General features: G+C 44.7%; 2 protein-coding genes across 2 annotated transcripts in view; one reads left to right on the plus strand and one right to left on the minus strand.

Annotated features, from left to right (window-relative positions):
- LOC111949261 (myelin-oligodendrocyte glycoprotein-like) overlaps positions 1–25,266 on the plus strand; it is a 150,101-nt gene that overhangs the window by 36,950 nt on the left and 87,885 nt on the right. The gene's annotated exons all lie outside the window — the stretch shown is intronic.
- Positions 15,447–25,266, minus strand: part of LOC110017036 (CD276 antigen-like) — a 58,099-nt gene continuing 48,279 nt past the window's right edge. The window contains exons 5-8 of the mRNA XM_078935864.1: positions 20,005–20,040; positions 19,306–19,423; positions 19,205–19,226; positions 15,447–18,822 (exon numbers count right to left, since the gene is read on the minus strand). Coding sequence (XP_078791990.1) covers positions 18,781–18,822; positions 19,205–19,226; positions 19,306–19,423; positions 20,005–20,040 — 218 coding nt within the window. The 3' untranslated portion in view covers positions 15,447–18,780. The remainder of the gene's footprint in view (positions 18,823–19,204; positions 19,227–19,305; positions 19,424–20,004; positions 20,041–25,266) is intronic.

Below are 25,266 nucleotides of genomic sequence, written 5' to 3' on the forward strand. Positions count from 1 at the left end.
TCCATACCGATGCCAGTGAAGTGGGGCTGGGAGCCATACTAACCCAAGATACACCACAAGGAGAGTGTCATAGCCTATGCTTCCAGGGTGCTGCGGGGTCCCAAAAAGAATTATTCCACCTCAGAAAAGGAGTGTTTGGCAGTCGTGTGGGCCGTAGAGAAGTGGCGACACTATTTGGAAAGACAGGAGTTTACGGTTTACACAGACCATGCAGCTCTGTCATGGGCTTTTAATTGCCCAAAAACGTCATCGCGATTAACTCGTTGGATTTTAAGGCTCCAACAGTTTTGTTTTAAGGTTCACTACAGAAAGGGGTGCCTCAATACGGGCCCTGATGCACTCTCACGGGTAGTTGAGCCGCTCGTCATCAGACCTGGACCACAAACGTATTCACACCACAATTCGGCTCCATGTCTGAAAATTGCAGTCAAACCTTTTTCTGACTTACCCGCCACATTAGCCGAAATCGCACAAGAACAAGATAAAGATCCAGTTGTTAGTGATCTACGCCAATCCCACCTTACATCCACCCCTTCGGGACGCATAGGTTTTGAGACACACCAGGGTGTGTTGTATCGAAGGGCGCCATTGAAAGACCAACGTGTAAAATATCAGTTGGTAGTTCCCAAGACCCTTATATCTGAGTTTATCAAATATTTCCATGACAAACCACTAGGGGGCCATCTAGGTCAACTGAAGACACTCTTACGGGTCTTGGAGGTCGCTTGGTGGCCAAGCGTAAGAAAGGATGTGTGGGATCACACAAAGAACTGCCAAATTTGTCAAAGACTCAAAGCAGACAACCGTAAGCCATCCGGTTTAATGCAGACCACCTCGCTGACAGCTCCAGGAGAAATGTTGGGGATTGATATTATGGGACCATTTCCTAGGAGTAAGAAATCCAACACTGTTTTAGTGGTGATAGTGGACTATTTTTCAAAGTGGGTGGAAATGTTTCCACTGAAAGACAGTACTACTCCACGTCTGATTAAAAAATTGAGGGAGGAGATCTTTACTCGCTGGGGCGTTCCCAAGTGTTTAGTCTCTGACAGGGGTCCCCAGTTTACTAGTCACCTGATCAAGGAACTATGTAATACATGGGGGGTCATTCATAAGTTGACTACCAGTTATCATCCTCAGACAAATCTAACAGAGAGATTTAACAGAACCATCAAAGTCATGATAGCCTCGTTTGTTGGCCAATACCACAACACGTGGGATCAATGGCTTCCTGAATTCCGTTTTGCTGTTAATACTGCCCAACAAGAGACCACTGGGAAGACCCCTGCAGAGTTAGCTTTAGGACGGAAAATATATGGACCACTACAGAGACTCATACATAAACCTCCTTCCCCCGAACATTCATCTGCATACAGTTTATTGGAACGACAGCAAAGGATGTTTGAGGATGTTCAAAGGAGAGTGGGGTTGCACCAGTCCAGACAAGCTAGGTATTACAATAACCGGAGGAGAGATGCGCACTTCCTGCCGGGTAACCTAGTCTGGGTCAGGTCGCATCCACTGTCCAAAGCAAGTGAGAAGTTTTCTGCGAAACTAGCGCCTAAGTGGGAAGGACCAGTAAAGATCATAAAAAGACTGGGACCGGTTAACTATAAAGTCGGTTGGGGCAACCCACAGAAAGAAGATGTGGTACATGTGATGAATTTAAAGACGTATCATGGGTCAATTCCTGGGCAGCCGTTGGCTGGGGGGGGGGGCCTATGTAGCATTGCCACATATGTAAACATATATTTGGAGTTGTCTATTTACTGAAAAAAGTAAGAGAAAATTCAGTATTGACTTTCCTGTGTTAACCCTGGTTAATATGGTCCTGGCTATATGTTTATTTCGTTTGGAGTTTATGTTGGATAACAGGGGTATAGAAACTACATGATCAGGAGACTCTGGACTACAAATATGGCTACCTGAGGACTTCCTGGGACCAGGTGAAACACAAATTAAGAGGAGGTGAAGCGGAAAGACAGGGAGTTGACAGCTGCAGGACACGTACATGCAGAGGATTACCGTGACGTCGGAGAGAAGTCCAACCGCATCGGTGGAATTTTCGGGGATTTATTCATGCAATCGGGTGAGACCTCCACATGCTTGGAATGACTGAAAACCATATCAACGGTGGACAGAGCCGGTAAGCCACGTACGTTCATCCTACGGACGGAACATCGACATCCCGCGGGTCGTTTGGATCTCCGATTTCATATGGAGGGCGGAGGACGCCAAGATAGGCGGTGACTTTGGTGACTTTGTAAATAACGAAATAATATAAAAAAAACTGGGGTGTATAGGGTAAAAAAGCTGGGGAAGCTTGTGTGGGGTTGAATACTTGAGACTGTTTAAAAACACTTGAGTCATATTGGTTGTGGGTTTTTTTTTGTTTTTGTTTGTTTGTTGTGTGTAATACTTTGATAAATTGAAGAGTGTTACAATACCTCAAGGAGTGTATTGACACACGGCACTGTATTGATACTGTGTTGGTCACCCAATAGTGACCCCTGCAGTAGTTATAAAATCATTGCAGGTAAAGAAATTCCTTGTTCGTGTAAATGCTAAAACTGAGTTGGTATGTAAAATAAAGAAAATTAGAGTAAAAAATCAGAGCTACAATTTTTTAATTTATGTGCACATTTGTCAACTTAACTTTTAAATCATATGAAATAAAAGACAAAAAAGTGATTAGTTCATGAATTTTTATTGAAGAACAAAAGTTTTTGGAGTCTCTTTGCTCCAAGGCGATTTCTCCTCTTACACACCAGCTCCCCAGCCTTGGAAAATACTATTTTGCATGGTACAGATGATGATGGTGAGCAGAGAGTTTTAAGTGCAAGTTGATGAAGATGTGGGTATATTTCCTGGTTCCATTTCCAATATTGCAAAGGATCTTGGTTTCTGGGTGTGTTTGTTTCTGCCAGGTAGCGTTGGACTTCAATAATGGAGTCAGCTGTTGCGTTCCTCGTCTTCTGGGTCTCTGCAACCTCCAAATCTAAAGTTTTCCAGAGATTGTGGCCTAAAAAAAATAGTTAATCATTACTTTATTATCACATAATATATCATTTCACAAAGTGCCACAGAAATGTATTTTCATACCTGAACTGGGTTCTGACCCATGTGAAGAGCTAGGCTCTTCGTCTCTTGGGTCAGGCTCTTGGCTCCTCATTTCTTCTGCACATTCTGACTGCAGTCTCTTCACCGCTTCACTTGCCTTTTGCTGGCTAACAAATCCATTTTTTTTAAATCTGGGATCTAACAGAGTTGCCAGTGTCATCACACTGAGAGATTCCATGCCGCAAATAGCATCAGTTAGCCGCTTCCTCAGGTTTTCAGCCAGTTGCTGAGCAGCTGTTTTTGTCACTGTTGTGGCCTGACGCTGAAGCTCAATGTGGAGCATTCTCATCATGGGAATGACCTTCGACCCAGAGACCCTTTTCCCTCAGACAGTTCTCTTGTAGCTTGGTCAAAAGGAGCAAGAACCCTGAGCATCTCTTCAATGAACTGACATTCTTCTGGAGTCAGTGGAATGATGTCAGGTTTTAATGAGGCCATTGACACCCAGACTGCCTCCTTCTGCTCAGTCATTCTCTCAAACATTTGGTAGGTACTGTTCCATCGTGTTGGCACCTCCTTTATTCATTTATGGCCCGGTGTTCCCAGCTGTTGCTGTATTTGACTGAGCTTCTCTTTAGCAGTCACGCTCGATCGAAAGTCTGTCACAATGTGTCGTTTTTTATTGGGTATTTCAGTTATTGTTGGGATTTGATCACATGCTTTTCTCACAATTAAATTCAGGGAATGGGCTATAAAATAGTATGCCGTATTTGCAGCATTCGAGCACATGCAGCCATGTTTGCTGCTGCATCAGTGACAAGACACGTGACCTTTCATGCTATGCCCCACTCCTCCATGAGGCTCCTTTTAACCATGGCAATGTTTTCTGCTGTGTGTTTCTGAGGAAAATGCTGCACTGCCAAGACTGATGAATGGAATTCATGGCTTTCTTTGTCCACATAGTGGCCAGTAACTAGGGTTGTGCCGATGGACGATATCGTCCATCGTGATGGGTGACTGACATCCCGATGGAGAGACCACCATCGTGATGCCACGCCCCCGCCACGTTGCGCGTCGACACCATAAGCCGCGGTTACATGTACAAAATATCTTGATGGGATCAATGGTCAGATTAGAATCCAACCGTGTACATGGGCCCAGAAAAATGTTTTCAGAATATAAAAACGTTCACTAAGGTCACACTTTCCGTCGGAATAAATCATTCGCACATGCGCAGTAGGGTTTGAAAAACGGAAGGATATAAACTCCGCCGAGCGGCTTTTTTTTTCCAAACTTTATTGTATGTAACAATTCAATACAAAACATTGTTAAACAGCGCCGAGCGGCTATATACATTGACATGCCAGCTCGGTAATATACGAGACGATCTTCTAAACCTGCTTTTAATAATGTTACGGTTATTATGAAACACCTGTTCGCTCATCATTTGAATTTTAATCCGTGTGGTCAGTGCTTTTTCTGAACGAAGCCAGGATTAGCAGTATGCTAACACGGGCTAACAACATTAGCTTTGGGTGGTGCTGCTTGCTGGCTGCACGTAAACATGTAAGAATAACATCAGCCTTTATTTAGTCGGGACACGACTGGAAACACAAATCCGCGTGATTTTTTGAATGTTTTCTAAGGACTGAGCAACATTTCTGCTTTGAAGCTCAAACCGCTGTGTGTGCTGACGATCCGAGCTGAGCTCAGACACACACTTTTAGACCCGGTTCTGAGTTCGAATGCTTGTACCCCTAGAGCTGCGGGACGGATCGCAGTCTTAAATCTCCCACACATACCGCTCATGTACCCCCCCCCCCCCCCTTCCCATCAAACACAAAGCTGTAAGTCCGCACTCCCCCGGAAGTCCGGGAGCGGACTACTTCTTTTCTATTTTGTTTGTTACTTTTTTGTTAAAGTCACTTCCCTCAGTTTATACTGGATCATCGCGGATTAGTCATTAGTTGGGAAATAAAATGAAAAAAGCAAAAAAAACGAATAGCAGTTATATAAGAACGAAAAATGTAAAAATACCCCCCCCCCCCCCCCCCCCCCCCCCCCGACGATGTCATCGTCCATCCCGATGGTTGACAGCAAACATCGTCAACGGCCAATTTAAGGGACATCGCCCAACCCTACCAGTAACAGCTAGATATGCCTCCATATTCATAGACGTCCACATATCAGCTGTTAAAGTAACAGCAACGGCACTCTGGAGGTCCTTTTTGGTTTTCTCCTTTTCCTCCTCATACCTCTGGCTCACCAAGTCCTTGATGGTCTGAAAATAACCACACAAATACTGTTACACCAATAAAATATAGTTATATATTTAGTACAAACATATAATAAAAATTCTTAAACATACCTTTCTGCTTGGTAGAGCATACGAGGGTACAATAAGCTTCAGGAGCTCCCTGAATCCCTCATTTTCAACAAAGCTGAACGGTTATTTTTAGAACGTAACTCCTGCAATAAACGAGGGACTCTGAACTGGTGGAAAGGTAACGCAGATATATGCATTTCCTGCCGTAGCTGCAAAAGAAGACATGGAAATGTGCTTTTTTTATTATTACTGGATGAGAAACAAACGCGCAGGACACAGCTGCTCAGTTTTAGCACAAACTGTTAGATGAGTGATGAGCTGCAGCCCTCAAAGTCTTTATTAGGATTATGACTCTCTGGCTCCTCAGTGCATGGAAAAATGGCGGACGGAGTAACACCAGTGGTGAGTCCAGACCAGAACTCGGGTAAAAAAACAAATCCAACCAATGATCTGGACTCACAATCTCTGCGTATAACCACTGGAATCATTACTGACCTCAAGGAAGACATCCGTCGTCTAAAAGCTGAGCTGGAAATGAAGGACGCTCTCCTGTCCAAGTTCATGGATGTCTCCTTCGCCCAGTCTAAGCGGCTAACCTCAATTAGCGCCGCACTCCAGGACACAGCTCCATGGGACCCGTCCACCTGTGCACACCCTTCTTCATCTTCAACACCCAGGCAAATGTGGCATTATGGTTTCCCCGGTGAATGCCGCCAGCAGAAAACTAAAACCAAAAGCACAGGACTCTCCGACACAGGAAACCGAGACTGTGCTTTTAAAGAAATAGACAACCTTTATTTGAAATTGTTAAAATTCCTATTCTAAAAGATACCCAAAAGAGTCATTAAACCAGCCCACAAGTCAGCTGCACCCAGCTGTGTGCCCTGTTGCAGTGCACCCGGCTCAATGCCACACCCCTTGCATCCAGTGGCCGTAGCCGACGCCAGTCCTAGGTGGTGGGACACTGGGCCTGGGGCGATGGAAGGCCAGAAGGGGGGACTCGCTCCAATAGCTGTTAATCCTGCTGTGTCACACCGCTCGCCAGTGCGTGGATGGACAGCAGTCACTGACACTCTGTATGGAGCACACACACACGATCCCCAAAAATGCCGGCCGTGGCACCGCTCTTGGACCACGGTGCACCAGGTTGGGCAGAGCAGGGATGAAACAAACAATGGAAACCAAAACAGCGGCACCTACAAAATAAGTGTAAATTAACACAAATAACCAAGTATAACATAACACACACACACATACCTGCTCCCGCAGCTCAAGAGGACTCTGCACAGGAGTTGCATGAGCGGCCAAACACTGCCTGCGATCTACACAGTGATAACAATAAGAATGGTGCGGCAGCAACTTGGAGGTGAACAAAGCACAAACCTACCCGGCTATGGTTAGGGCCCTACACACAGCCAAAGGCTGCTGCACCTTCCACCTGGAAGCAGCAGGTCTCTGCCTGAAGCTCTACTGACAGGCTTTTATCAGCCCTCTACTAATGAAGCAGCTGGTGTGCCAGGTGATCTCAATCAAGTGGCCCTCTGCCTGCCACACCAGCCCCCCCGTTTTGTATCGGCGCCCCGACGATCACGACCAAGGCCGAAATAAAGCTGACACGTTGGCGTTTTGCTTCATATCCCCAGCATTCCGCCCACCTGCAGCTCTTGGCAAACGGTGGATGTTAGAGTGGTACCCTGCTGTAGACCGAGTCGTCCTCCGTACCACCTGCTGAACACCATCTGCACCAGAGGGACATGGGGACACCGCCTCCACCCAGGACGGACCTGCCTGTGATTTGGTGGCACCTTCTCGGCTAACTGACGGCCCGTTGCCAAATCCAACAGGTCTGCCAGGATCCTCAAGCTGCAAAAACAAGTCCTCATCTGCCGAGTCATCAGGGTCAACAAGCACTTGAGGGGGGGGTGGAGACCTAGGCAAAAAAATTTGCCTCTGAGCCCCCAAAAATGCTTTCAAGAGAGTACGGTGAACTCTCTTGATCTTTGAAGGATCATGCTGTGGGGCGATAGTATACACCACTTGCCCAGCACCCGGAGTTTTCAAGACCTTGTAAATGGTGGAGCTCCAAAGATCTTGGATTTTCCTACGACCACGTACACTGTAATCACGTAGGAGAACTAACTGACCCTCGTCCAGAGGAGCCTCCTGGACATGCTTGTCATGGTTCCGCTTCCTACGAGCAGCGGCTTCAGCCAACCGGTCTTTGGCCACATCGAATGCCACACGCAGGCGCGCTTGATGTTCTTCCACCCACTCATGGATGGTCCCGTTGACAGGTTCCTTAACCCAACATAAAGTCAATGGGGAGCCTGGGTTGCTGACCAAACATAAAAAAGAATGGAGACTCACCAGTTGTTTGATGCGGCGTGGTATTATAACAGAATGTCACCTGTGGCAGACAGGAGTGCCAATCTCTCTTGCGTGTTACCTGCAAGGCTCTAAGGAGATTGTGCAACGTTCTGTTAAACCGCTCACATTGCCCATTACCGGCAGGGTGATACGGGGTGGTCCTCGACTTCTCGATGCCATAGAGCCCACAGAGTTGCTGAATCAGCTGGCTCTCAAAGCTGCGCCCCTGATCAGAATGAAGCCGTGCTGGAACACCAAACTTTGAGAACCACTCTGCGACAAGAACCTTGGCAACTGTGGCTGCTCGCTGGTCTCTGGTAGGGATGGCAACCGTGTACTTGCTGAAGACATCAGTTAAAACCAGCACATTCTCAACTCCGGTCCGTGAAGGCTCCAGGATGGTAAAATCCATGGCCACCAACTCATTCGGCCTAGATGCTATAAGGTGTCCCAAGGGAGCAGAATGTGAACGGCTGTTATCCTTGGCCAACTGACACCTCTCACAGGCCTGACACCAATGAGCTACATCTTTTGACATACCTGGCCAGTAGCACCGAGCTCTTAATAATGCTAATGTCCGTTCAATGCCCTGGTGACCATGATGCTGGTGAACCTGTTCCAAAACCTCCGGGATCAATATTTCTGGCAGCAACAACTGGAAAACCTCCTGCCCACTATCTGGCATGAGGACCCTGCGGTAGACCAAACCATCAACCTCTGCAAGATTTTTCCATTGCCGCAGCAGGGTAAGGGCCACCTTAGACAGACCCTCACGCTCTGAGTAGTTGGGATACCGTTGGTCTCGCCAGAAAGGGAGAACGCTTGCCAACACGGGATCGGAAACCTGCAGGTCCTGAACCTCTGCAGTAGTTCGCTGTGGGAACACAGGCATCAACTGTTCCATCTCACAGTGGGCAAGTACTGGCTGTACCTGAACCTGCTGTAGGTCTCTAGGTAGTGAAGAACCAGGTGCCATGTTGCCAACCTCTGCTGAGCTATGATTGGGATGTCGTGACAGGGCGTCCGCATTCCGGTTGACTCTACCAGAGCGATACTTTATCTCATAATCGAACGCCGCCAACTGTGCCACCCAACGCTGCTCCATCTCTCCCAGCTTTGCTGTAGACAAATAACTCAGCGGGTTGTTATCGGTGAATACCACGCAATGATGTCCCAATAGGTATTCACGGAACTTCTCTGTCATGGCCCATTTAAGAGCCAAGAACTCCAGCTTCATAGAGCTGTAGTTTTGCATGTTACGCTCTGTAGCTTTTAGTCCCCTACTGGCATAGGCAATGGGCCGCACACTGCCACCCTGCTCCTGGGGAAAAACTGCACCAAGGCCATTATGACTGGCATCCACTTCCAAAAAAAAGGGTAGTGTGAAGTCAGCATAGGCCAAGACTGGCGCTGATGTCAATTTCTGCTTCAGAGCATCAAAATTCTGCTGGCACTCAGTGGTCCAATGACCCTGCAGGCTAGATGCTTTTCGCCTTCTGGATTTGGTTCCATCCAGTTCGCCCACAAGCCGATGTAATGGCGCTGCCAACCGGGCAAACCCCTCTACGAACCGGCGGTAGTAGCTGGCAAACCCCAGAAATGTTCTTAGCTCTGAGACTGTACTGGGAGGTTGCCAACCAGCAACAGCCTCAATCTTATGGGGATCAGTTGAAACACCCTGATCAGAGATGACATGTCCCAAATACCGGACTTCCTGCTGGAAAAAGGCACACTTTGGAAGCTTCACCCGGAGCTTCTCCTGCTGCAACCGGCCCAACACCAACTCCAACCGTTCCAGATGTTCATCTATGGTTGATGAAAAGACCACAATGTCATCTAGATACAGCAAAACAGACTGGCACTGCTGGTCTCCGAAAATTCTCTGCATCAACCGCTGGAAAGTGCCTGGGGCATTACAAAGACCGAATGGCATCCGGTTCCACTCAAACAACCCAAACGGTGTACAGAAGGCCGTCTTAGCCCGGTCACCTTCCGTCACCGGGACCTGATTGTACCCGCTGGCTAGATCTAATGTAGTGAACCACCGAGCCCCAGATAATGCATCCAGTGATTCATCAATGCGAGGGAGAGGAAAAGCATCCCTTCGGGTCTTACTGTTAAGTTGGCGGTAATCCACACACATCCTCAAGCTGCCATCCTTTTTGCGGGCCAGGACAATAGGCGAAGCATAAGGACTGTTGCTCTCCCGGATCACCCCGGATGCTAGCAGCTGATTGATATGGTCTTTAACCGCCTCGTACTCAGATGGTGGGATCCGCCGGTGCCTTTGCCTAACAGGGGCATCATCCAACAAGGGGATTTCATGAGTCATGAGGGTGGTGCAACCAAGGTCACCCTCATGTGCGGCAAAGACGTTGGCATATTTCTGGAGGAGGGCCTGAGCTTTCCCTCGATCCTCCGCAGGTAGCGTCTCCAACGGCAGTGCATCGATCTGCTCCAAGATGACATCAGAGGCAGCCTGGATGTTAACTGTAGCCGCTGGCCTGGGCACCTCAGTAATCCCTGCTGGCAGGCTCACAATACTAACATCGCACAACAGACCCACAATTGTACGGGGGTTGAGCCAAACATCAACAGTGCCAACATTCAAGAGTGGTACATACGCTGTACTTCGCCTCACCTGAACCAAGGCGGATGATGCAATCAAACCTGCAGGCAGTCCCTGGCCGACAGGCTGAAATAGAACAGTTTTATGACTAAACTGGTCGGGGCACGTTACAGCGACCAGTTTCATGTGCCCCCCTGGAATAAAACATGCATGAGATCCACGGACCTTGGCACGCCCTGACACCACAGTTGAGGCTGTTTCAGTGGCAGAATGGCATAACTGAAGTGCCTGCTGAAGGGGTGCTGGGGCCTGAGACACTGGGTCCACGTGGAACCAGGCCGATCCATGCTCCCCAAACAGCTCTGCGCGGCACTTGCGGAGAATGTTCATCCCCACAATCCCTGGTGCCAAGTTAGTTGCACCAGGGGAGTCTTTAATGACAAGTACCCCACAACCGGGTATCACCTTCCCACAGAGCTCAACGCTCAAGGTAGCCAATATATGGAATGGCTAAACCGTTAGCAGCTTTAAGCTGCAACCAGTGGCACATTTGAAGGCTTTTGTGGCCCCACGGCTCAAAGTGCTTACGAAAAAAGCTTTCCGTCAGTGTTGACACCATTGACCCCGTGTCCAACAAACATGGGACTTGGACTCCACTCATTCCTACAACAACATGAGGACAAGTGGCGATTAGGTTAGATGGAGCTTCATCAAAAACGGAATGTGAGCCAGAGTCAACCCCACCTGGCCTTTGGCTCGGCAGTCCAGGGGGTGCTAGTTTCCCGGCATGCCTGGCTTTTTGGACTGCCACGGAAGGGGTCGGGGTGCGCGGGCTCCATCACACTCACGTGCATAATGCCCAGGTTGCCGGCAGCGTCTACAAATTACAGGCTGGGGAGAAGGACCACTCTGAGTCTGTGGTTGATGATGTAACTGAGCGATCGTTTCCGAAAGCTTGTTGATTTGCTCCTGCTAATGCTGCAGGAGCTCCCTCAATTCCTTCATCTCCAAATTCTGAGGAGGCTCTGGGGACTCTTTAACGTGCCCCCGCACAGAATATTGAAACCCCAGTGAAGGAAGAGCCTGATGCTGTTGCCCTGCAGGCAGACCTTCACGCTCCCACCTAAGTGCTTCTGCTCTCACGTCGAGTAAGATGGCATCTGGCTTGTGGCGAATAAATTGTTTTAAATGTCGCCTCAAGGCACCATCAGTGACATGCTCGGTAAACTGAGCTCGGAGAAGCGCTTTAGCATCCACCACTCCAGGAGGGGCACTTTGTTGCACTCTGTCCATTAAACTAAGAAGAGCCAAAGAAAACTGTTGGAGAGACTCATCCTCACGCTGCTTCCGGGAAAAAAAGGCTTCCTGTGCTACCACGTATGATTCGTTACAGCCATACAATTCTGTTAGCACAGCAATAATTTTCGAGGGGTCGGAACGCTCTTGGCTCGACCGATATTTAACTTCGTCTCGCGCCTCGCCCTCCAGGTGATCATACAGAAAGAAAGCCTGGTCAGCTACCGCTAAATGACGGGCTCTCATGCATGCTTGGACCTCCTCCAGCCACTCTTCCAACACCATTCCAGACCTACCACTAAACATAGGGCATTTCCGGTCTCGTGGGACCAAAACAAGCCTCTCCGTTAAAGGACCAGGCCCCCCTTGCCCAGAAGCTGTCGCGGAACTAGGACCGGGATCCTGCCGTTTACGGAGGTCCTCATTGTCAGCACGAAGCTGAGCCACCAGCTTTCGCAACTCCTGCATTTCACCCTCCATGGCTGCAAGAACACAGGTGCCGCTGTTTTGAAAAAGAGAAAAGAACAAGTTCACACAAAACTGAATACACGTCTCAGTCTCCTGTTAAAGTCGGAGATCCTGCTCACAGCGCCAAGATTTCTGTGGCATTATGGTTTCCCCGGTGAATGCCGCCAGCAGAAAACTAAAACCAAAAGCACAGGACTCTCCGACACAGGAAACCGAGACTGTGCTTTTAAAGAAATAGACAACCTTTATTTGAAATTGTTAAAATTCCTATTCTAAAAGATACCCAAAAGAGTCATTAAACCAGCCCACAAGTCAGCTGCACCCAGCTGTGTGCCCTGTTGCAGTGCACCCGGCTCAATGCCACACCCCTTGCATCCAGTGGCCGTAGCCGACGCCAGTCCTAGGTGGTGGGACACTGGGCCTGGTTGTGCCTGGGGCGATGGAAGGCCAGAAGGGGGGACTCGCTCCAATAGCTGTTAATCCTGCTGTGTCACACCGCTCGCCAGTGCGTGGATTGACAGCAGTCACTGACACTCTGTATGGAGCACACACACACACGATCCCCAAAAATGCCGGCCGTGGCACCGCTCTTGGACCACGGTGCACCAGGTTGGGCAGAGCAGGGATGAAACAAACAATGGAAACCAAAACAGCGGCACCTACAAAATAAGTGTAAATTAACACAAATAACCAAGTATAACATAACACACACACATACCTGCTCCCGCAGCTCAAGAGGACTCTGCACAGGAGTTGCATGAGCGGCCAAACACTGCCTGCGATCTACACAGTGATAACAATAAGAATGGTGCGGCAGCAACTTGGAGGTGAACAAAGCACAAACCTACCCGGCTATGGTTAGGGCCCTACACACAGCCAAAGGCTGCTGCACCTTCCACCTGGAAGCAGCAGGTCTCTGCCTGAAGCTCTACTGACAGGCTTTTATCAGCCCTCTGCTAATGAAGCAGCTGGTGTGCCAGGTGATCTCAATCAAGTGGCCCTCTGCCTGCCACACAAAGATCCCTGGATGAAGAAGTGGTTGTCCCAAGGTCCAGAATGAGATCTGATGAGACCCGGAAGCCTCCTGTCCTGAGTCTCTCAAACCGCTTCTCCGGACTGGCTGCGGATTCTCCCGCTCCTTCCGCAGCGGTCACAGCGGCACAGACTCCACCAGACCTGGGTTCCACCATGGATTTCCCCGCTCTCCGGAGAGACGCCACGGAGATCCCGAAGGAGGACGGACGCATCGCGGCGTGCAGCAACCCGGACCGGGGCTCGAGGATCACCGCTAAGGCCCCATCAGGATCAGACGAGCGTCTGGATCTCCCCGCGTCCTCGCGGGCTCCAGCTTCTTCCTCCCGCCGTCGGATCCTGAAGGAAGCTGTCCGCTTCCATTCCAGCAAGGCTCGGGCCTCGCCGCCGCAGATGGACCACCAGCCGCAAGGTGAGGCCGCCGCTGCCGCTGTCGTCACGCAGGTACCTGTCGGCTCTGCACCTGCGCCCGCGTGTCCTCCTCCACTGTTTGCCCCGACAACGGCGATCATCGGGGACTCCATTTTACGGAGGGTACGCTTCTTTAACGAGGTCACACATTGTTTTCCGGGAGCCACAGTTCTGGATATTCTGGAGAAACTCCCAGACCTGCTGAGATCTCTCCCTTCCACAGTCAGGAGGCTGATTTTACATGTTGGTTTTAATGACACATCTTATCGAGGGTCTGAAACGACTAAAAAGGCGTTCATCAGACTTTTTAATTTTTTAAACTCCTGTCCATTGACTGTTTTTATCTCGGGACCCCTCCCCTCCCTCTCCCGCGGCCAGGGCCGCTTCAGCAGGCTGCTGAGTCTGAGCTCCTGGCTCCAGTCTGCTTCCAGCCTGAATAGGTTTGTTTTTATTGACAATTTTAATCTTTTCTGGAACAGAACCTCATTTTATAAAACTGATGGGATTCACCCCAGTCCACTGGGCAGCAATGTTTTAGCTGCAAACATCCGATACTCTGTCCAGACATCACCAGCCCCCATCATGCCCCCACCAGTCCAGACCTCCTCCTCATCCGTGCAGACATCAGTGTGTGGAAGTGACTGACTGGATGTGGTATCACCCCCCCACATTCCCCAAGAAACCGCTTCAATCAACAGTGCTTCCTTGCCACCACCTACACCCCCCCCCAGTCTATCCCATTAAGACCATTATTACAGACAGGTCTTCCATGAGGAAGAGTGCTGGGAGAAAAGCAAACACTAACTGGCTTCGTCCACTAAAGGAAGCACCAAAACCTGAGGAAGCAGCTTCCACAAACACTCCCCCCTCTTTTAACATGGCACTTTTGAATATTCGATCTTTGTCCAACCAAACATTTATCATAAATGATTTTATCCATGATTATAATATTGATGGACTCTTTTTAACTGAAACATGGCTGAGCACGGATGCATCTACTGTTCTCACAGAGGCCTCTCCACCCAATTTTAGCTTTGTTTTTTCAACCAGGGAGGGCAAAAAGGGTGGGGGTACTGCATCTATAATGTCCAACTCCTTTGCAGTAAAGCAGATTACATTGGATGAGTACCCCAGCTTTGAACATCATGCCTTTGTTTTTAACAGCCCTCCAGTTTTATGCATCACAGTATACAGACCACCCAAACCAAGCTCTGTTTTTATTGAGGAGTTTTCTGAGTTCTTAGCATCTGTCCACACTTCTTTTAACATGATTTTAATAACAGGTGATTTTAACTTGCATACAGACGAGAAGTCGGACTATTGCACTACTCAGTTCTTGGACTTGCTCTCCTCTCTTGATTTTAAACAACACGTCATGCAGCGACTCACAACAGGGGGCGCACTCTTGACCTCGTCATCAGTCATGGTTTACCTACCAGTGTGTCCGCTGTTGTGGATCTGGCTGTATCTGACCATTACTGTGTGTTTCTTAACATCACTGGTTTTATAAAGCAAGAGACCTCTGTGAGAACGGTGAAGAAACGCTACTTGACTCCTGAAGTGGTCGAAAAATTTATTACATCTGTTCGCTCCAACTCTCCACCTGTCTTACCGGCCCCCTGTGATCTACTTGTTGAAAGTTTTAACAGTAAATTAAAATCCAGTCTCGACTCAGTTGCTCCACTAACATCTAAGAAGATAAGAATCAAACCCACGCCTCCTTGGAGAACTGAGGAAATTAAACAATTGAAGAGACGTTGCAGATCTGCCGAAAGACTTTGGAGAAAACACAAACTTGAAATAAACTATCAATTATACCAAAACCAACTAAAACTATATAATCAAACCGTAAAACAGACCAGAAATTCATATTTTGCGAACATCATTTCTGTAAATAAAAATAACCCCAGAGTCCTCTTCACCACAATTGAATCTTTAATCAACTCAAATGCGAACAAAAACACAATGCCAGCCTCGGCCTCATTGTGTGAGGACTTTGCAGACCACTTCAGGAGCAAGATTGATTCTGTCAGAATGAACATCATAAAAGAACAGAAAAGCCTTTTTATTGGTAATGATGGCTTGATTTTACCTGAGGAAGCACTGGACAGTTTTGACCTGGTTGAAGCTGCAACACTTGGTCGAGTTTTCTCCCAAGTTAATCCAACAACCTGTTTTTTAGACCCCATCCCTACATCACTTTAAATCATTTTATGGGTCTTTTGAGAGTGAGATTTTAAATATCATGAGCTCCTCTCTACAGACGGGTATTTTTCCTGCTGCCTTTAAAACGGCAGTGGTGAAACCGTTACTCAAGAAAACTAATTTAGACCCTTCAGTTTTTAATAACTACAGACCTGTGTCCAACTGGCCATTTTTAAGTAAGGTTTTAGAAAAACTTGTTTTTATTCAGCTGCATGAGTTTCTCTTACAAAACAACATTTTTGAGATAAACCAGTCTGGCTTTAGAATGAACCACAGCACAGAGACGGCCTTGTTAAAAATTGTTAATGATCTCAGGTGTGCCTTGGATTCAGGTCAGATCTCAGTACTAGTTCTACTAGATCTAAGTGCAGCATTTGATACTGTTGATCACCTGATCCTTGTAAACAGACTTAAAAGTCTTGGCCTTTCAGGGACTGTTCTCAAGTGGTTCGAGTCGTATCTCATGGAGAGAAGCTTTATGGTAAGCATGGACACATATTTTTCTGGGGTCCATGAAATTAATTGTGGTGTGCCTCAAGGTTCCATCCTTGGCCCCTTGCTTTTTAACATTTACATGCTTCCTCTGGGGAATGTCATCAGGAGCCACAACATCAGTTTTCATAGCTATGCTGATGATACCCAGCTGTACATAGCTATGTCTCCTGATGACACAAGACCATTAGAAGCCCTTTTTAACTGTATATTAGATGTAAAATTATGGATGGCAAATAATTTTCTGCAGCTCAACCAGGAAAAAACTGAAATTTTAGTTATTGGTCCTGAAGCCAAGAGAGAGAAACAGTTTCTGAAGCTACAGGAACTTTCCTTAAGCCATTCGGAAGCAATCAGAAACCTGGGTGTTATCTTTGACTCTAAGCTGACTTTTATCCCACATATAAAACAGGTGGTTAAAACTGGTTTTTATCATCTCAAAAATCTGGCTAGGGTCCGCCCACTACTCTCTCTTGCTAATATGGAGATGCTAATGCATGCTTTTATCATGAGTAAAATTGATTACTGTAACGCCCTGCTTGCTGGTCTTCCAAAAACAAATATTAGGAACCTTCAGCTTCTCCAGAATTCTGCTGCACGAGTTCTTACAAAGACCAGGAGGCGGGCTCACATCACCCCAATTTTAAAATCCCTGCATTGGCTCCCCATATGCTTCAGGATTGATTTTAAGATACTTTTAACAGTTTTTAAATGTCTTAACGGTCTTGCGCCTTCTTATTTATCAGATCTTTTAGTAAGATATGAACCCTCGCGGACCCTGAGATCCTCTGGCACTGGTCTGTTAACCATTCCAACTGTAAAAACTAAAACCTATGGAGAAGCTGCATTTCAGCACTATGGCCCCCGCTTATGGAACAGTCAGCCAGAGGACCTGAGAGCCGCAGAGAACATTGATACTTTTAAGAAAAGGCTCAAGACCCATCTTTTTAACCTGGCTTTTAGCTAATTTTTATTTATTATTTATTTATTTTACTACTTTTATTTATTTATTGTTATTTATCTATATGTATTTTCTATTTTTATTTTATTTCTTTATCCATTTTATCTTGTTTTATGAACTTGAACCTGATTTTAACGTGTAATTTTAATTTACCTTATTTCAATGTTTTATCGTTTTTATCAATGTTTACTTTTTGATTCTCATTTTTATTCAATTTTATTTCCGGTGCTTCCTCAGTTGGGACCTCTCCCTCTGGGACGGCTGCTGTTCAGCCACTGCGGCTCTGGGTGGGGACCTGCATCACCGCTTAGCTGTGGTGGAGTGGTCCCCGCCTGTGATGTTGCATTTGGCTGTCTATGCGGCTGTTCACAGGGGGGGAGGTTCCAATTACTAGCGTTTCCCGCATCATGTTTTTGTGCTCAGCATATGTTTTACAGCCTATTTTTCTTTGTCATTTTCCATCAGTTAGAGAGTGGGAGGTGTGAAAGGCGTGGGGGGCTAGGTACGGGGAGGGGGGCCCTATTGTTTATTTATTTATTTATTAATGCTTGCTTGTTTTTATAGTTTGTTGTTTTAATGTAAAGCACTTTGTGTTATATTTTTATATGAAAAGTGCTTTATAAATAAAGTTTGATTTGATTTGATGACGGGAGAGGATCGACTATTTATTATTATTTAATCTATTTTTGTCTATTTTTTTGTGAATTTTTGTCTTTGAAAAATCATAGTGTTATTTGGTCATTGTTTTATTCATAAATAATGTTATTCTATTAACAGGATCATGAATGAATGAAACTTTATTCACGTCAATGGTCATCTTGATCCCATAGGATAGCACAAGGATTAAAGGTCTCTTACAGGAAGCCTAAGCTAGTGGATGGAAGTAGCATTGATTTCTTAGTACATTTAAATAAATTACTTAGACATTTCATAGAAAAAGGGGTTTGATCGTTGGATAACTGGGTTGATTTCTGCTCATAGTCAGCAGGTGAAAGTTCAACTGAAATCCAGGTGGGATCACAGCAGCAAAGCCTGTCCACCTTGAGATCGCTGAATTCGTCAGTGACCCGAGTCGTGTCTGAGTTCTGGGTTTCAGACTGAACCATAGCCGACACCATAGAACCGAATTGTGGGGGAAATGAATCGTTGTTTTTCTAATGTTTGCATATGAGGCAAACACGTGCTTCAGGTATCCATTAATGATGAGGTCATCAGTTTGCCCCGGGGGACTGAAGCAAGGATTCGGTCTATTAGTGTTGTACCTTCCCTCCTTTTGGTGATTGGGACCCCCAGGTTGTGCAGCTCCTCTTTCATTTATGCATAATTTGAGACAGAAGTCGTCCAACCGGACTTCATGAGGTTGATGGTCATTATTGATAAAGTGAGATTTTTTTTTCTTTTTCCCTCTGCTGAACTCTTTTTCACAACGTTACAATGTCAAAACTTTAACGGCTTCATCCAGGAGCTAAATTCAACTTTGGTGGTTATTTAGGACACAAGTTTGGAAGGAGTTAGAGACATCGATCCACCAAAGATGGTTTTTGCTCTGTAGGAGCTGGGCTGCTCTCTGGTGTAGTGGTTAGCATCCTTTCCTCACAGTTTGGTTCCAATCACAGCTGGTTCCTCCTCCTCCTCCTGCAGAGAGGGAGCATTCACTTTAGGACAAAAACTCATGGTCATCATTCCATCTCCATGCTGTCATTCTGTTACAGCAGCCTTTACAAAAACAGCATCAAGACATTCTGATGAACTGCTTTTTTGAGCTTATTCTAGATATTTTTGTTTAGCTTTAAACTAATGAACAAACTAAAGTGATAAACTCTGACAGTAAAGCAGAACCAAAGTTATCAGTCAGTCTCTTTCTACAGAACCTTGATCTCAGTACAGTTTAGTTTAGAAGATAAATTAAATCTGAAAATAAAAATCCCTTGATTAAAAATAAGGATAAAATCTGAAAGAAAATTAGGTTTGAATTTTGTCTGAACAAATGGATGAATGATGGAAACATGGTTCTCACCTCAGAGTGATTGAAGCAGAATCTATGTCAGAACAAAGAGATTAGAAGTTAACAGTTCTGTTCATAAAAAAACATAAACAGGTATTTTATTCATGACTGACCTCCTCAAGTATCTAAAAGCCAGGATCCTCACAACAACAGCAACACCTAGAACACCAAGAACACCTCCAAGAACACCAACAGCTATGGCAGGGATGACACCAAAGCTCACAGCAGATCCTACAGGACAGAGATGATGAAAAAGAAAAGAGAAGAATAGAAAGTAAGAAATCTATGAATTACAAAGAAAAGTAATATATTGTATTTTAATGTATAATCATTAAAGTTTATCACACACAACACTGACAAAAACATGTGTTGTAACTAAAAAGTATATTTCTAATAAATTGTTGTATTGATAAATAAAACTGTGGGAAAAAAACGTTGATCAGAAAGTATCAAACTAAAAACATTTAGAAATATTTGTTAAAAATTCAACAATTTCCCCCCAAAGTAAATGTAATCCACTAACTATTGAAATGCTTCCTTTAGGATTGAATGTCAAAGTCTCAATAAAAACGGGTCAGCCTGCTGCTCTGGAGGATTCAGATGTTTGAGGAATCAGAACATTTTCACACGTTAGAATCTAGAATCACAGCAGCTTCTACTTTAGTCAATCCTCCTTCAGAGTTTCTGCAGAACTGAAGGTCAAAAGGTCGTCAGCACAAACACTAATCCCTTAAAACTGCACAATCTCAGATTCTACAAGCCTCAGTGTCAAAGGAGAAACAGGAAGTGTCACTAAAAGCTGTTTTCCTCACCTGGATGGTTGTGTGTCTCATTGTCCATCTGTGGAACTGATGAGAAGTCGTGTTAGATCATATTTAGCTGGTTACAGGTTTGAAAAAAAATGTTTTTAGTTTAGTTTATTCTGGTCTAAACCAGCAACTTACTCTTTGTCAGGGTGACGTTAGAACACATGAACGGCGTCTGCGTACGAAGACAGAGGGAGTAGTTTCCTTCATCCTTCTTGGTGAAGTTGGTCAGTGTGAGGGAAACGTTTCCATCCTTCAGGTTCTGGCGGTTGAGGATGGTTCTGCCTTTGAATCTTGGGTCTTGATTGTCTGGGTCATCCCCCAAACTCCGAAACACGTGAACATCCTCTGTTCCATGTTTCCATTCCAAGGTCTCAGCCGTCAAGTCAAATGGAGGTTCTACTTGACATGACAGAACCGCATCCTGACCCAGATGTGCTTGGACCGTCGATGGAGAGCAGACCAGTTTAGAAGAACCTATAGATAAAAAACAGTTTGAGTTTAGTGGAACATTTTATAATGTTTGAGGAAAACAACCACAGATGTCCCGCGCCTGCGCTCACGCCGCCGGCGCTCACTGAGATGTTTTTTATTTTTGTTTTTTTTGTTTGATCAGTTTTCGTTTGTGAGTCTGATGTTGATCCAAAACCCCACTTTAGAACCTGATTTAAACGATTTACAACAGACTGGCATGCACGCCTGCGCACTAGAGCGAACAAACCAGTTGGAATCTCCAAAGAAAAATAAAATGCCGATATTTTTAAACAAAATGGAAAAAATTAGATCGAAGGCGCAGAAACGCAAATGTTCGTGCAGCCGCAGAGCAAAGAGGCCGGCGGGCGACGGGGAGGCCGTCACACAGAATTACGCAAGAAGACAAAATCATTTAAATTACAGCTGTTAGGGGCAAAAAACAAAACAAAAAACTGAAAAAACAATGTTGGGCGGGTTTTAGTCGTCATTTCAATGAACTGTAATTTAAATGCATCAAACTGTTTTTGTTTATCTTCCTTTTTTTGTTATATTTAGATTTGAAGGAATATCTGTATTTGATAATTAATGTCTGAAATATATATAGAGCCTAACATCACCCCTAACATTTAGTCTTTTGCATTTTAATATGAAGCTGATTTTGTTATATTTATTTTTTCTCTACATGTTTTAAATGTATTATTTTGCTTTTAAATGTGGTTTACTAAACTGCTTTGCTCTAAGAAAATCTTTTTATTTTAGGATTTCCCAGTTTTTTGGTCAACTTTGACATTAAATGCAATGCTTATAAAAACATTTTTGATGTTTTATTGTGTGGAAAAATGTGGAAGTTTGTTTAAAAAGTAAATTAATTAAAAAAAATAAAAAACGTGTAAATGACTACCAATCTAACACTAAATGAATAACAAACGAAAGTGTTCCTATTTTGAATGTTGCTAGGCAGATATTCACTGAATTCACACATCTATATTTTTATTGGCTGGATTTGGCCTGACCTGGTTCTGTTGCTCCAGTGTGACGTGACCCAAAAGGGAAATGAGCACTTTTAGAAGATAAATTAAAAAAAAATGAGATGTTGGTGTTCAGAAAAAAAGACATGATGGTCCCAGTTCTACAAGAACAGAACTTTATCATGTGATCTCTCTCCAAAATGTCCACAGGAATGGTCATTTTAAGTCAAACCAAATCAAATCAGACCAAAGATACTTAGATTACAACTGCTTTTGCCGGTGGAACTCAGAGCAGAGACAAACAATCATTAGTGAAAACTGCATAACATCCATAAAACACTCAATAAAATACACAAAATATATATTTAGACCTGCTGAAACAACCAAATTGAATGTTCGTTTAAAAAGTCTGATTCAGATGAGGTTCCATCCACGTTCCTTAAACTAGAACCTTAGAACCTGACATTGTTTTCCATCATGTTTACATTTTTGCAGGAAAAATCTCATTTTTCTTTTCTTTTTAGATAATAAAAGCAAATGTGTTTTTATAATAGGGAGGCTGTGTTCTGTTACGGCTTATTGCTGCTTTGATTTGTCTAAAAAGAATCTCAAACTAAAATGAAAACATATTTTTAAACAAGATTTTTTATTTTCCCATAATTATCATTTTTTTCTTCCAAATGAGGACAAAGAAAATGGATGAAGGAGTTTTTTTCATTTAATTTCTGTTTATTATATTTTTATTTACTGAAAAACAGATGCCCTGCAACAGATTGACGACCTGTTCAAATCCTTTTTATAGCCTCTTTCTCATCAAGACTGAATACAAAAAGTAAAAAATTGTATTATAACCTAAAAATACATAAACAAATACTGATGAAACACTAAACCCAACTGGAGAAGCTCAACAACGGACATGATGGATGAACAGCTAGTGAAGTTTTAAAGAAAGGGTTGATTCAGAAAAATACCTGCTGGTTTGATCAAAAAGGCATAAACGATCCACAGGTTTAGAACGAACGGCATGTTTTACGAGTACCGAACAGATCGAGTTTTACTTTAGCAGCAGCGGATTGCAGCGTGGCCCATTCCATGCAGAGAACAAAGGAGGAAGTCAGAAAAAGATGGCGTCAAATGGGCGGTACCAAATGTCGTAAACGACTACGACAGCCTAACATTTTGGAAAAGTACGCCTCTTCCAAAGAGCTGGCTCCCTATTTTACCCTCTAAACCGCACGCCAGAGTGGAAGGAGAGGAGGCGACCAGCCATTTTCTCCTTTGTCAGCCATTTCGTGATGAAAAAAAAAAACATGTTTTTTTTTTATTTCCTTCAGCTGTTCCCTTCAGGACTCCCCAACAGGAAATTTGTCTCCTCCTTTATCGTCATCACATTTGCTTTTAACATGACGATGTGTCGATTCCTAGAATCTAATCTTCTCTCACTTTCGGCTTGTCCCATCAGGGGTTGCTACAGCGAATCAGCCACTTCACTGCGGAAGATTCGCATGGTAATCTTGGCATCTAATAATCACATGAAATAGAAGTACCGTAGTTATCCTCACTAAACAGCAGGGGGCAGCAGAGACTCAAGCATAGACGAATCAGAAAGCAGAAAACCCTTGAGATCAAGATGAGGATTATTTTTTTAAGTTTGTGATATACTTCATGTATATTTGTCAAGCAAATGCACAAACAGAATTCTAAACGTATTTTAACAGAAAAATTTAGCTTCGTTCTCAGACAGAGATTCAAATAACCAGGAATATTTCAGCCTTCAGTGGTTTTTAGTTGTTAATAAAAGGTGAGAAACACAAACTTTAAAGTTCACAGAGAAATCCGTGGATTAAAAAGGAAAATAATTGAACAACCAAAACAGAACCTTCTTATGTTATCAAATCACAAAACAAAACCTTAAGATCTGTTTGTTGAAAGTTCATAACAGTGTTGATTTAATTTCAGAGACTTACCTATGATTAGAAGAAAATCAGAGAAAATATCCCAGCTCGGTTCACAGATCAGCAGCTCCTCTGGAGATTTTTAATGTGAAAAAAACTTTTTATAGGAGGAGAAAGTTCCACCCTGATGACTTCACCTCATATCGGACCAGTTGGAATGTCAAGTTGGAGAAGGTGGAGGAAGTCTCTGTTGAGAGATAAGCGATAAAAGACGGATGGAACTGCTTTCCTACCATACAATATGAAGGAATAGTGACTCCTGGAGTCACTCAGTTCAGTTCTCAGTTACAGCCAATGTTTGTGGTGCATTTCCTAAATGTGGATAAATGATTGATTGAACCCAGAACATCAGCTACGGAGGCTGCATTAAAGCTGAAAGTTAACCAAAGGTCAACAGTCTGGCTGTGAGTTCAGAATGGTCACGTATCGTCCTCCGAGTTAACCCTCCCCAGTCTAGGACTACTCTCTTTGGCTCAGGGAAGTCTTTGTAGGTCATGAAGGAGAAGTACAGTGAGGCAGTGTGTTAGCTGTGAAACGTTAGTATTTCAGTTCTTGTTATCTTACTCCGTAGTTAAAAACCCCTCCCTGCACAGAATGTTCATCTTTTCCAGAGTCCTTTATGTTGTTGATAAAATAAGGACTATCCTCTGTATGTGCATTTTTTTATAGTGATTCTTAACATCTGGAATGACAAACATTTCACAATCATGTTTCATCCACAGTCAGAAAAACTGCTGGTCTGTTTCTTTCCTAAAGCAAAGGTGGTCTTCCCAGAATCCTTCAGTCTCTGCAGGTCAAGCATTCAGAGATTTTGTTTTTGAATGGTCCAGAAATTCTCATCTAGACTCTTGCAACCTTTGCATCATTTTTTTCAGTTTTCTCCTCACTTTGTCTGAGGCCTGTGACCGTATAGAAAGTAGAAGTCATGTAGAGCTTTGTTTTTGATGGATAGTCTGTGTAGAACACAACGGTCTTTGTAATTTTGACCCGTGAGAGATTAGGACTCGACTGAACGATGTTCTGTCCTCACTACCATCTCCAAGCATGGAACTTAACAATCACAGCCAGCAACAGAAACTAGACGTTGGTGTCAAATGTACTCTTAGCATGGTAGCATGGATCTGGTGTGAGCAGGTCCTTAAACCCCCATCTACTGTCTTACAGGTGAATATCCATCTTCTCAGATCTTCTTGAGCCAAAGTTGTAATTGTTTACTGAGAAGGTCCCCCGTCCAGCTAACCTAGAGTCCTCGTTGGGAAGTAATCACTACACAACACATTGGTTTAGATCAGGGGTCTCAAACTCAATTTAAGAGTCTAAGACCAAATCTTGTTGTTGCTCGCATGTGTTTACTGTTAAAGCCCTGTTAGCTGTCACGCATGTAGGTGTGGGACATTTATTATCTGCAGTGACCCATCTCCTGGGGGAGCTGCAGTAACAGCTGCGTACGAGAACCGTTTGGTCAGGGTTGACCACACGCCTAACCGTAATCCTAACCCTAACCCTCCTTCGGGTCCATGCGGCCCAGAGAAAAGTTCAGCACGGACTGCATGTATGTAGAAAATTACATGCGAATAGATACGTTCTAAAGAGGAAAGTAAGGAACTCCTTAATGTGGTCCGGGGAGGGGGCTGTCAGGTGTCCTGCCTTAAATATTCCCCTGCTTTCAAGCCCAGTCAATGACACGCCCCCAGAGTCATATACCCCACTGTGATTGGTTGGTTTGTCAGCTCCCTGCACAAAACTGAAAAGGTGTTATTCATTCAGACTGTCAGGACGCATTAACATTAAACTTCAATAATAAGGAGGGGGCAGCAAAATATCATCTTGGGGGCAGCAAATAGCCCGCGGGCCGCAAGTTTGAGACCCCT

This window comes from Oryzias latipes, chromosome 18 (genome assembly GCF_053564925.1).
Source record: "Oryzias latipes strain Hd-rR chromosome 18, Olatipes_Hd-rR_3.1".
Lineage (NCBI taxonomy): Eukaryota > Metazoa > Chordata > Actinopteri > Beloniformes > Adrianichthyidae > Oryzias > Oryzias latipes.